At 44.4% G+C, this 13,968-nt stretch overlaps 1 protein-coding gene across 1 annotated transcript; it reads right to left on the bottom strand.

The window, feature by feature from the left end:
- Positions 1–4,155: 4,155 nt before the first annotated feature.
- Positions 4,156–12,415, bottom strand: LOC110985272 (uncharacterized). Its single transcript, XM_022246182.2, is given in 6 exon segments — positions 4,156–8,006; positions 8,008–10,473; positions 10,646–10,709; positions 10,928–10,993; positions 11,151–11,194; positions 11,427–12,415. Coding segments are annotated over 6 exon segments (3,207 nt in total). The 5' UTR covers positions 11,496–12,415; the 3' UTR covers positions 4,156–7,508.
- Between the last annotated feature and the right edge of the window lie 1,553 nt (positions 12,416–13,968).

Consider the following 13,968-nt stretch of genomic DNA (forward strand, 5'->3'; position numbering starts at 1 on the left):
GTATGCACGGTGTGTTGAAACACCAGGCTTCAGTACAGTACACATGGTCGGCTGGTTTAGGTCAAGAATGCCGAGATCCGTGTCGCGCCGCGCTGTGAGGGGTCAGGGCTACGGGAGCACGCAGGCTTTCACACGGCACGTCCCTCCCTGAACAGACGGTAAAGTGCCGTAGTCATGAACTCGATAATTTTATAGCGGAGTCCAGAATTGCAGTTACTGCACTACACAGTATGGCTGCTTTATGAACGACTTTTATATAAAAGGGGGAATGACCCCAAAATAACGACATTGTGCTTCCCGCTCCGCTGAAACTCTCCTTCGATTCCTTCAAGATAATCGACTGTCAGTTCGGAAATCGGTCTAGACTGAGAATCAAAGATGATGAATTAGGATGTCAAGACTCGGTAGATTGACAAAGACTAGTGTGCCCCTCTCTTTGTCTCGCCATCATAAAGGGCAACACACATTGTGCCGTATAAGCGTTAGGTCTACTGTAAACCCCACAATGTTCTTGCCTGCCCAGCAGAGTTTATGTCGCCCAATTTTGATCAGACATTTGGTAAACTGGTGGAATCGAGACTGACAAATTATTTTGAAACATATCCGTCACTAAAGCTGTTATCAGGAAAAGTTCAAGATGCAGACTGTTGTAAGACAAGTTGTGAATTCCAAGCTAGGCTAGAAATCAGAGGTCATATCGAACCAATATCACATTCTATGACTGTGTTGAAAAATTCGGATACATCGGCGTTTTACTCATTATCTTCAAATCAGTTATCATCATGACGGTTCCCCTTTCGGTTACCGAATTGGACGACGTGAGACACATCTGGGACTACAATTTTTCCCCGTGATTTCTGTAAACTTGGAACGCCGTGGGAAATTGAACTGCTAGCCCAGGATTTCTAGACAAATTCTTGGTGGTTCTCTAACGAAAGTCACCTTCCCCAGAATTCAGTGGGCCATAGCTAAACACCGAGGCCAAGACCTTGCTGCGGTCTACGGGGAGTATTCCATCCACCCAGCCGGAGAAATTAAGCCGTTTCTTGGTGCACTTGCTGGGGGAAATTCGTAAATTACTCATTTTTTCTCACAAAACCTTACTTTGGAGCGACTTCAGTTTGTCAAAGAACACTAGCTGTGACGTCCCGTATAAGATTAGGATGGGCTCCAAGATCATAACTTGAAACAAAAGTTGAATTGCAGCCTACCAGACGAAATTCCTTAAAGCATCTCTTACCTCTGAACAACCGTTTGCTCAACATGAGAAATTGAAAACAACTTTGAAGCAAACCGTGTTGTTATTCCAAACAACAATACCAATTTGTCTCCTTTGACGTTCTTAATTCTTGTACGTTTCTTGAAGGTTCGCGATCGTTTTGACCGATCCTTTAATTTTCCTGTTCTTTTGACATGTTGTTGTCACCCAATGTGCTACTATTCTTGCTGTCTGCTCTCTTTGCTGTCCTTGAGGCTACTGTTGAAATATTGAACTCTGACACAATCTTATTGATGTCTTAGCTTCTGCTAAGTTCAGGATACTATTCATGCTTTGATATCCTCGCTACACAGACTTTTTAATAAATCATTTGCCCGAGTGTCGTACATTTTTCGCCATCTTTGATACGCCACTTTTAATATCAAGCCGTGTCAGGAATGGACATTGTTGCTTATAGCTACTGCTATTCACCGTCAGACGCTAATGCTAACAACCGAAGGCGTAGCCACAGAAGTATCCATTTAATTTAAGAGATGGATTATGGCGGACCGGAGATATGGTGGGAAATTTAGTGTAGAGTGCAAAGACAACAGTATACCACCGTCCGATCGCTTTTCGGTGATTTGTCTGCCCGTCGACCGTATATAGTCTTGATCTCAAATAAATGACTATTCCAACTTTGGGTTCACTGCACCAGCCCAATTCCTGACTAGACAAAGGAAGAGGAAATTCATAATCAACGCTTTAGGGCCTACTCTGATAACGTTATACTGGGACGAGCTGAAACATCACGATCCATCGCTTTTTAAATTTCAGAAATAATTTCTATTTTCATTTTATTAGGAAACGTCTCCAGCCACTGTTTCGTTGCTGACTGGACAAGAATATATAGAGAAACTTACGAAGGTCTGGGTTCCAATCTAAAATAAAGAGAATTCTAAAATCTACCGAAATAAGGCTCTTGAAATTCACGCAGGAATCTTATTTTCTTCCGTTACACTTTGGTAAATAACACGCATGCACATCTTCGTCTGTTTTGCAGTTCTGGTGCTATTTTTGCTGGTTTTATTGTCCACCCACTACAATAACCTTGGTGGTTTTCTTCCAACTTCACTGCTAACGAGGTCATGCGCTTATTACAAAGTCTGAATTACGCAGCTCAGAGAAAGAAAATGACTCCACATTATGTGATTTCAAATGTTGTTTCAGGAAATTAAGGTACATTACATATAACAAAATTGTTTTCAAACTCCGTGAAGGAAACCTTTGCACCCTTAAAATGCTAGAGCTATAATTTTAACTGAACAACAAGTACCATCGAAATATTTGAACCTGAGCTAGGCAGTGGAGGGAGAGAGTCCTTGACATTTTAAAGACCAGAATTTGGCTGATTCTGGCAGAAGTGCCAGAAGGAGCTTTCGTTTCAAAACGCTGCTGAAATAATTAGTTATAATTATGGCATTTAATTTCACAAACGATTCATGAAATGATCACAGAATAACGCCACAATTGTCTGTCATTTGCAATACAATGTATGGTATTAAATTTCCATAAATTTACAGGATAGGTGGAAAATTGAAAGACTAATGTTGACGTCAGTTACCCTTTTTAGAGCAATTCCACAAAAGCAATGCTCAGAATCATATACAGATTCCAAGCCCTTTGAGTTATCTGTGTGCCTGCACCACGTGTCTTTCCAATATTGTTTGCTATGCTTCATAGAACAAAACCTTTTGTTGTGGGCCAGCGGTGCGTGAATCCAGTTCTGATGGAAGAAATTCGAATAGATACACAGATGCAGAGAGGGTGCACTATGGTAATTTTGACATGATGTGAATTCAGTTTGTCCTTTGGACAAATGCGATGTTCTATCGGCGAACCTATGAGAAGTGATTATTTGAGAGTGTTAGACAAACGAGAGCCTTTTTGAAATTGAACATCTCTGATATGGTCTTGTTTTTTGTCATAACAGTAGCAGTTTGTATTCATCCAAAGGAACGTCTTTGATAATAAGGCGTTCTTTTTCTTTTTGCCCAGGGAAATATGCATATTCTGCCAAAAAATTTCCATAACTTCATAATGTCAGTTTTTCGTAATATGGTGCATTTCCAAAAACGGAATCCTTATCTTTCCTGGCATCTGAAATATTTATGTTCATATGTTTCAAAATGTGAAGCCAACAACACCAATTGCTGTTGGAGAGATATTTTTATATTTCCGATGAAATTCAGGCAAAATAACATTTCATGAAGATTATCTCCCGAACGAAACCCAAATTTACCGGAGGTACTTCAGCATTGACCAGACGTGCTGGATCTGCTGTTACCGTGGTGATCCTGACGTCATTAATTGGGTCACACGTTCAACATTCGGAGCAAGCAATACTGAACTTCGCAAAGTTCAGCACATGGGCTCAACTCTTGAAAATGAATCAACGTTAGAACCAATGCTTTTCAGACGGAAATACACTTTGCCAAAAAATTATAGGGCTTATTAAATTACCCCGTTTAATTGCTTGGATTAGACCTCAGTCTGCCTTTTTTCACCGTCGAAGGGGTGTCTCGTCTCCATCTTTCCCAGGATAAAATCTGTTTATCTTGGTATTAAATCAGTCATACGTGACAAGGCGATTCTAATGGATAAAATAGGTGTTTTAGCGCGGCCTTGCGAGGACCCAGGTTATTTTTGGCGACTGTACAGGTGTTTCAGCATCATTATGAAGGTGGATGTTTCATTCATTATGAATGTGTTTGGCTTATGAAATGAAGCTAAAATACTCAATTATGAAATTTTGGCCACTTTTTCGAAAAAGGTCGTTGGCAAATACCTTAAACTTAAATTGTATGTATCTTCCTATCCGGTGTCATCGTATTGATGATACTGAATTTATTTACATATTCTAACTGGAAGATTGAATACTCATACCAATAAAGGACAACTTGCCTCAATATTTCTGCTTTATTACCAAACAGTTCAATTAAGGGATGATTAACCAACATAGATCAGCACACATATCAAACGGCTTACCGTACAAACCAACGTCATGCAATAATGTGCTTTATATAGTAACATTAAAAAAAGTAATTTACATGTACTACCAACACGTCAGCAAAATTACGCCGGTACAAAAGTGTTAAAGAAACAATTTTACACTGTGACAAGTGATCCATACCGGTAACCACGTTTTATTAATTAAACAATGGAAGTGCTATACATGTGAAGTATCCTATTTTTAAAGAGATAAAACATTGACACAAGTGTATTTCAAACGAGCATGGTGATGTACTTCAAACATTTGTTCATAATTCGGCTTGCCGACAATGCCTCTATGCAAGTGTAATAAAAAACTGACGTCAAGCTGCCATCTTGTTCCCTCCTACTTCAAAATTGTCTTGCGCTTGTGATGTACCGTCTGACGGGAAGTAAGAAAACTTATACGGAGCACATTATTCAGTGATCTTCTTTGACAACCTCTTCCCATGGGTTTCCCACCTTTTATGTCCTGATGTTCACTACCCGTTACCTCTCTCCATCTTTCACCCCTGTTGGCTCTATTTACACCAGTAATTGGTCTAACATCTTCGATATCCGTTCTAGAGGTCTCCTGGTGTCAAAGGTCGAAAGCTATCAAGGAAAACAAAACGATCCCATCATCAAAAACGGAACTTACAGGAAACATGCTAACTGGCACCGGTAACTAAAGCCACGGAAAATATTTCCAAGTAGCAGTAGTCAAAATCCTGGATGTCGTTTTATCCGTGAGCAATACTGAAGAAACATGACAGACGGAATGTGAGAAAAAAAAGACTTCTCAGAAGAATGACATTCACAATGTCTTTGTTCTGCTTGATACTTGTGGTCGTCTTGGTGAATGTTTTATTCAAGCGAATCACGCGATTCTGGACCGTGGAACTACCCGTTTGCTAGGCTAGAAGCTAAGTATCCATACAAATGGCTTTTTGTCGACCGAGTAACTGAACACTATACAACCTGGAACTCGGTCAACAATGAACCCCGTGAAAACGTTGAAGTGTCCCAATAACTGCGGATTGAATTATCGCTCACCGAAAACGAATGATACGGGCACAATGAATGCATCTACTTAAAGCAGTTCAGCTACTTATGAGGGTTGGATGAAGACCAACTCACACCTAACGTCTACAATCTGCGTTTACTGACACACTGTGGAGAATAATGTAGCGATATTTTTATAAGCAGACACAACGTTGAATCAACGTGAAGGTTTAACAGAAGGCCAGCGTATCAGCGTGTCACTGTCGCCCTTTTGACCCCGTATGCTCGCGGCCTTTCCCGGCCGAGTGGTGTGGGTATCTTCTGGTTGAAGCAACACTTCTCACGGGTACAGCGTAACATACATTAGCTTACCCCTTTGGCAAAACACATCAATACATTACAGTTTTTAACAAGAGGTGTTCTACCATTACAAGAAGAAAACAGTGTACGTAACAAGCATCAGAAACAAAGCATATTTAAACGTCACCTGACTTTCAACAGGATTGATAATGTTACTTCCCAACTTTCATCCAATCTTAAATTAGCTATATGGCCCGCGTTCCAACAACTACAAAACACTGACAGTCCACAATTAGACAGAAAATCTTGTTTGTTATGAACTGAAACACCAATTTTCTAGTACATGTACGATTATGTACAAGCCAGTCTTCAATATTGTCCACAACGCACCTTTTCAAGTTACCCATTAATTGATTGTCAATCAATCGAATGATCAATGGACATTTTTTCGACAGAAGACGCTCTGTCCACAAGCGGATCCAGGTTGAAGAGGCGTGTTCGCCCTGTACCTTGGGAATGAATATCTATTTATGAGATTGAGATACATAATATTGCCTCATTGAGAAAGACACACCCCTTTAATCATGGGCAGGTCATCTGCCCAGTGTTTCATTGAATCGAGAAACATATCCTTTCACCTCAAAACCATTTGAACCTAGTCACCAGTCATCACTCTCAGTGAAGCAAAACTCGGACATCAGAATCAAATCAACATTACAAATTCCACTTTCTCCTCCCCCGATTTCTCCCCGCGGATCCGCCCACTTCTCCATCTAAACTGCACACAATCCAACACTTGAAACGCTGTTAACAAAATCCATACGCTAAAGCATGTACAAGCAGCAGTCTATACTTTGACTGTCCGTGACTTACATCAAAAACGGCGTGTTTTTCCTTTGACATTCAATAGGTATAATTTCCATACACCTGATAAAATACTAATATACATACAGTAATATACATGAGGTGTAAGCCTTCTCGCTTACGAGTGGCAAAGCAATTTCAATGCAGGTAAAACGACAAGTTTCCTGCATTTGCTTGTAAATGATTCACTGTGTATCTAATGGCCATAGTAAGCAGTATCATTTCTATCGATTTGATTCATTCAGCACGTACAGACCTGTACAATACATAGACTGGTCCCGTAGGCGCCAAAACACAATGCTATATTTTTTCTTGCTCGCCAGATTTTGGCCTGGAACAAGTTCCCAATAGTCGTATTTCCTCCGCCGATTAAAGAAGAAAGCACGCACAAGTAAAATTCGCCTTTAATTTCTCCTGCCTGCACAATCTCGAATCAGTTTCCATCATCGCGAAATAGACAAATAAACAGCATAAGGAACAAATAAGCAATTTGAGGCGAGATCTACCCACTCTTTTATCTTAAGCGACCGCTCTAACCGCTTTGACAAAACATCTCAAATGGGTGCATAAAAATCATACTCCTTACCCTCCGTTATGAGCGCGTAAACAAGAACTAGACGTGTATAGGTGAATGACGAGTGACATTACACAGGGCTAGAGCGTCAAGACACATCACTCACATCATTATAATATTACAAGTCCAAAGACAGTCCGGCCTATACTCGCAGCACATAAGCTTTCTTTGTTTACATTTAATATCATTTTGATCGTGTTCTTTACGTACTTAAATTCATGTCGCACACTGTTTTATGGTGACGAATATTAGTGGGATTCTTGCTAAAACGACGATTCGTTACGCGAATTGTTGTAATATGGAAGCAAAGTCAGACCTTGGAATTTGAATGAAATACGTGATTTTGGTTTCTGTAGCCAGGCCGATGAACGATGCTGTGTTGCCATCTCTGGTTTGTGAATTCGGGATAACAAAGATTTCAGTGTTTACCCCAGCAACATTGCCGCCGTTCTCGGTGTCATACAAATGAAATTATGGCGTGGATGAGAAAGTTACGAATAAACACCTTATGTGATACGTCCCCAGGGTAATGATACATCAAGCACAGCTCTGAAAGAATCCGTCTGGAGTGAAACACTCCCTGACCGTGATGGTAAAATCTCGGGCAGTGACGTCAGTCACTACGATGTAATCAAGGTTATGGGGGTGGGCGGGACTCCAGAATCGATGGGCAGGCGGTGGAGAGGGATAAGCTTTGGGGCGTCTCGTCACGTCTGATGATTTGGTGACCTGGGTTTTCTCTACTGTTGGGGGCTGTGCAGCACTCCGGCCCATGCTAAGGTCAAGAGGCACGTTGGGGTCATATGTTGGAGGAGGTTGGGTGGAAGTTGTTTGTGGAAGTGTTTTCTTGCGCAGAATCTTTTCCGGGGTGTTCTTAGGAGACCCTGGCGATGGGGAAATGGAAGGACGACCTTTGACTTGCTGTCCCTCGGTGAGAACCGAATTACGAATGGGCGCCCGCTTGGGAATATGCAATCCGTCCGAATTAGTCTTGACAACCGAATTCATTACTCGGTCAGTGGGGGTAGATTTGTTTTCCGTTGGGTAACCGTTTGAGATTGGAAGCTTTGTCCCAATTGGGCGACTTCATTGCAGGGGCGATATTCTTTACTCCCTCTGATGCAGGTAGACGGTCGGCAGAGGGGAATCTGGGTGTGGCTGTTGGAGATTTTGTGGAAGGGCATTTTTCCGTCGATGCCAGTTTGCTGGAGATGGGAAGTTTTACCAGTAAGGAGGACGGCTTGGAAGGAATCGACAATTTCTTAATTGGGACTCCAGAGGTCGATGACCTCTCTGAAGTTGATGGTTTTCCGGGCGATGCAGGCTTACTGGCAGTGGACGGTTTTATGGAGTTGGGTGGTTTGACGAAAGTTGGCGTCTTTCCATGGTAGATGACTGAGTTGCCATTGGATAATCGTTCAGAGTAGGTGAGAGTCTTTGTTGCAACTGGCTGTTTCGATGAAGCATGTGAGCCGCCATTGCTGATTGGCTGTTCCGCAGTGGGCGGTTTCAGGGAAGTTGGGGGTTTTTCAGTCGAATATGTTGGTTTATCGACACTTTGCGGTTTGGGAGGGCTGGACGAACGATCCGATTGCGTGGAAGGCTTGTCTGAAATGTTACACTTCTTAAAACTGATCTGAGCATTGGAAACGAGCAACTTTGGGAAAATATTCTGTCCATTTGAAATGGAAGATTTCTCAGTTAAGGGCTGGGTGTTAAATGCAGGCGGCTTTACATTTATGGACGGTCGATCGGATGTGGGTGGTCGTAAACTTGTGGTTGATTTCTCACTTATCAATGATTGTTCGTTCATCAGCGTTTTGCCAGAAACGATTTGCTTTTCTGGTATAGGCGCGTCTTGTTGTTGGCAAGTGGAGACCTTTTCCGATTTAGGCGGGCTGGTTGGTACATCTGATAATTTAGGAGAGGTGGGGCTTTCGGGTGTTGGCGGGGGTTGGGGAGTGGGCGGGTTTACATGATTGGCAGGTCTTTCCGATTCGGCAGGTGAAGTGGACGTGGATAGTCTGACAGATGGGAATGATCTTTCGGGATTAGGCGATCGTTGGGGATCGGATGATCTTTGAGGGTACTGCCTATCAGAAGCAGCCTGCTTGTCCCGCGGGGATTCCCTCTCAGAACTACTTGGTGATTTTTCTGAAACTGTGGTTTTAACAACGACTGGCGTTTTGGCAGATGTGCATGACCTTTCCGATTTGGGCGATTTTTCAGAGTTGGACAGTCTGCCAGGGCTTGTAGCCGAATATTGTCTCGTTGAAGTTGGAGACAGTGCTGACGTGGAAAGTATTATGGAAATTCTATTACCGTCCCCTTCAGAAATTCTGACGTTCGGTAATTTTTCTGGAGAAGCTGATTTCTTCGGGGAATGCAATCCAGAGGTTAGGCTTTTAGATGGCTTTTCGGGAGTGGTCACGGCGGCCGTACTTCTCACTGTGTTGTCAGCTGAATTCTGGTTACTTTTGGGTGAGATTGCTGACTTTTCCGTGGCTGTCAGTGCAGCCATCGATTTGTCAGAGATGTGTAAAACGGCAAGAGGTTTATCAGAGGGTAACTTAACGGGGGACTTGAGTTTCTTATCGGGAGACGCCTTGACAGAAATGGCGGAGTTGGAGTCGCTGTCGTGGAAATCCCAGACTGTGGAATCAATCTTGACAGCAGTACTTAGGTGTGACTTCTTCTTTTTGCGAGATTTCTTCTTTTCTCCTTTGGATGATTTATATTTCTTGAGTAATCCTTCCTGTGTGTGCTCAGACGAGGTGCGGTGGCGACGTCGATGCCTCTTTTTATGTTTTTTCTTGCCACTTTTTTCTCCACTGCTTTTTTTCTCCTTGGCAAGTGAAGATGAAAGTTTGCGTTTCTTGGCCCGTATCTTGTCTTTTCTCCGTTTCTTAGTCTTCCTCAGTAAGCCTGTCAACTCCTCTTTAGGCCTGACTCCCTTCGAACGTTTCAACTTTTTGCCGGCTTTCGTCTTGTGTCTGGATTTAAGGGCGTGGCCGATTTTCAAATCTCGCGCTCCATGCGCGCGCTCGGCCGACTCGCTCTTTGTTTTTCCTACCGAAATGTTTGCCTGCTTGTTGCCATGGCTACCGGATTCCTTGATGGAAGTCTGGGCTGTTCCCACTGATGCATTGGTCAAACTCGGACCGCAATTCTTTTGTCCGCCTGGCACCACACTACATGTTTTCTTTACAGGCCGTTCATCGTCGTCATCATTATCATCCTCGTCATCAGTAGATTCGTCCGCGGTGGCGGCCACCGCATCGCTACCACCGCTACCACCACCTATACCGCCACTGGTACCGTGGGAGTTACCGCCCGTACTATTGGACGCCCAACCCGCGCCAGGCGCGTCTTTGTTCCCGGGAGCTGTGGGCTCATCGCCGGCTACAGCCGAGGCGTTTCCCGCTGAGGTCGTGGTCTTGTCTTCCTCTTTGGGTTCAGCTTTGAGTTCCGTATTCTTCAACAATCCCACCCCGGACTGAACCTGAAATGTGAACAGAAAGCGTTATTGATGCTGGTCGCGTTCCTAATCGTATCGCGTTACTATTCATTGTGGCTTTTCGGCAACAAGAGATTTCAGTTGGAAGGGGCGGGGTTTTCCAGGGCACAGTTGGCGATTTTGTCAGTCAGAGAAAACAACGAAATATCCATCTTACCTCCCCGTACGTCCTTTTTCTCTTCCTGCCTTTCCTGGCAATTGCTGATTCGAGTTCTTTGCGCCTGTAGTGGGACCAAGAGAGTACAGAGTAACAGTGAGTGACGATGGACAGTTAAGAATAAATTTGCAATGAACGGGTTTGCCATAGTGGGCACATAGTGTCTGCCATATTGACACGGACTGCTACTTATTATGTACGGGCACGTACACACGCACTATGCAAAAAAGGGCCGGCAAACAGGGCGACGGCGCATAAAATACTCGTAGGGCGCATGCATACCTTTCCTCGTACACTTCCACCAGGCGTTTGTCCAGGATATTTGCCTCTGGTTCCCACGTGCTGTACCTGCGAGGGGCGGGTGATAGGAAGAGAAAAAAGACATGGAATGAATTAACACTGCTACACCCATCCTATCGAATTCTGGTCTAGTACACAGCCCTCGATAGCAGAGGGATGCAAAGCTGGACAATAAATACACCGAAAGAAAAATAGTACTACTTACTTCACAGACCAGCCTTTCCACTTGACCAGATATTCAGGCTTTCCCTGTGGAAAAAAAAAAGAGAAAATACAAAAGAACGCCGGGTTGAATTCGTGTGAGTGGTTGACTGCAGTGCATCGGGTGACGCGCATTATGCAGCGTACTGGCAACGGATAAGATTGCACACTTAATCCACTTCAGCAAGGCTCAATATTATAGCGCGGTGTAGCCCACACAAGGTTCGCTACGCACGCAGCCGCGACGCAATATGGTCGAGAATCGTACTATTTTACTTGCCTTGCGAATTCTACGATTAAGCAAAGATTCAGCGGCGTACACTCGCTCTCCAATCTCAGACAACTCCATCTTGGATGACAACGTTCGGGTTGTGATAACAATGAAGGGAAGACGATGGAGACGATGTGCGGTGATTATAGTGACTCGGCCACCGCACCGTCTTGCCTCTGTGCTGAGTGTATGTGAGTGCACTGTGCAATGCTTTCTTCTAGCCCAGTCAAGCTGTTCTGTCTCACCGTGAGGCTGCTGGCATGCGCGCCGATAATCAGCAAGGTCGTTGAATACAACTGGGTGTGTACCGCGCTGCTACGGCGCGAAGGTACGGCCTTCTGCCTAGGCCAGCGGATGCAATAATGACAGCGCGCCGTGTAGACCACAGCGTGGTTGTGTGTAGTCAGCGGCGTGTGTGTTGCTGGCATACACACACGGTGTACGGTGGTACGGTCTGTCTGCGCGCAGTCAACCCCCGTTGATGATGATGGCCCATACAGCTTTACCCCCGTCCACCGTGGATTGTGTCTGCGGCACACACAGCACGAACTGGCCCCTAGCCTAATGCGCTGCCGGTTATTAATGGCCAGCCCTTGTGCGTGTTGATGGACCGCAGTGCCGCGATGGAATTCGATATTTTTTTTTCTCCCCTTGTCTCTTTCTGTTGTCGTGCACGGGCATTCACTCACAGTCGCGACCGGGGAGGCTAAATTCAAGTTCTAAGCCAGAGAGACAGTATTAACAAGGCAGGGCCTCGGTAGGGTAGACGTGACGGAGACTATGTCAGCTGCATCTCATTGCATTACACCTGTTTTTCCCCCGTCTCCACCGGGCGTAGAATAAAGCAGGTCGCCCTCGGTATACGGTGTGTTCGCCGGTACCGCCTAGGGCTAGCGTATGGCATGCGCCTGTTGATGATCAGTATTTCTGGCGGGAACTCTTACCGCCACGTGAGTTGGCGTCTAGTCTTGATTTCTTTTGGCGCGCACAACATTCACGGATCGAGTAACTAAGCGGAAATGGAGAACCACGTGACAGGGGGTGTCAGCGTAGGCAAGACGGCGGATGCCGCTAATTTGTGTCTGAAGTCTTCCCCCTGCAAAACTTTGGGCATATTACCAGACAAAAAGCACTCGCTGCAAAGCACGTTACATTATCATTTCATTATGATATCACAACATGACGCTTGTGGTGATAGATGGGGGCTTCTAATCTCGCGCCGGAAAAAATAGTTCCTGGGTCACGAGAGATAATGTTTGGCCGACCCGAGACGTCGTTACCTCACAGTGCCTTTCCCTGTGAGTCTGCTCAACTCGAGTCCTGAATATACTCCCCCACCTCATCATAAATATCCATCAGCGGTACGACAAACGAAAACAAACTGCTGAGACCGCGGTCAAAATCTCTACAAACAACCCCGCTTGGCCTTGACGGCTGGGGCCCGCCGTGTGTGATGTTTTTGGGCTGGTGATTGTGAGCACGCACCGAACCCCTCGCACCTACTGGAAGTTCAGCAGGCAGTGAACTGTATTTCATAATTTCCGGCAGTGTGTTTTGCTTCGCAAGTCATCCAGGCGCTGCGAGCCAGTATGTATTATAATTCACCAAGGGATTCACTCAGGTTCGTGACTGTGAGTGGTCGATGTTCAGACAACCCCCCCCCTCCCGGTCATTTAGCCAAACAGTCAGTCATTCATTCTGTTAAATCCCGCCAAGCGTACCCTCCAAAAAACAAACTCCGTTACATATCATTTACTTATAAGGCATTTGGAGAAATCTCTGGAGTTCGTACGAGCTAAATCGAAACAGAGACAGAAATCGACATGAATATTGATGATGTCGGATAGTTCGGTTCTAACGTTTTGAAAGAGTCGTCTCCTGCGCCTCCATTTATCAAGCCACTCCCACAGCCCCCCCCCATTAGGTCGTGTTACCTCTTTGTGTCACCTCTAAACAAAACCCTTTGGATATCAAGCCTGGCTCCCGACTAATCCACAGCCATGGTCGATGAGGAATTATTGAGCGCGACTGGGCTGAGAAGACCTAGGCCACAATACGGGAAGCGAGAGTAGAAACCGATCCCACTGCATGACCCGGGAAGATTGTCGTAAATTACATGCTCCCCCAAATGGCGCAGAATCTTGCTTCTTTAAAATTTAATTACCAATAAAAGAGGAAAAGTACCTAGGCAACGGCATTGACCTATAAAACGTTCTCTCCCCGAAGGTTTTGCTGGCAGATATATTTATTCCATTCCTTTGCAGTCACGTCGAAAAGAGGTCTCCGTGTTCAGGCAATAAAGACGCATCATAGATATGCAACACACACAAACAAAACATCATGTGTATCTATAATATGAACCTTTAATTGACACAGAAGTACTTACGAAAAAACAGTTTATCTTTGTAATAAAATGAACTCTCGTTTGTTAGATAGAGGAGCACACGTTGAAAAATACATCTGCACCGCACCGTTCAAGAGTTTTAAAAGCGAGACTGCATGTGACAATCTTCTAGAAAGCTTTTTTTTTTCTCAAAATTCCCCGCCAGAC

The sequence above is a fragment of the Acanthaster planci genome, linkage group LG07 (assembly GCF_054643075.1).
Source record: "Acanthaster planci isolate LZ-2023a linkage group LG07, COTS_SCS, whole genome shotgun sequence".
Lineage (NCBI taxonomy): Eukaryota > Metazoa > Echinodermata > Asteroidea > Valvatida > Acanthasteridae > Acanthaster > Acanthaster planci.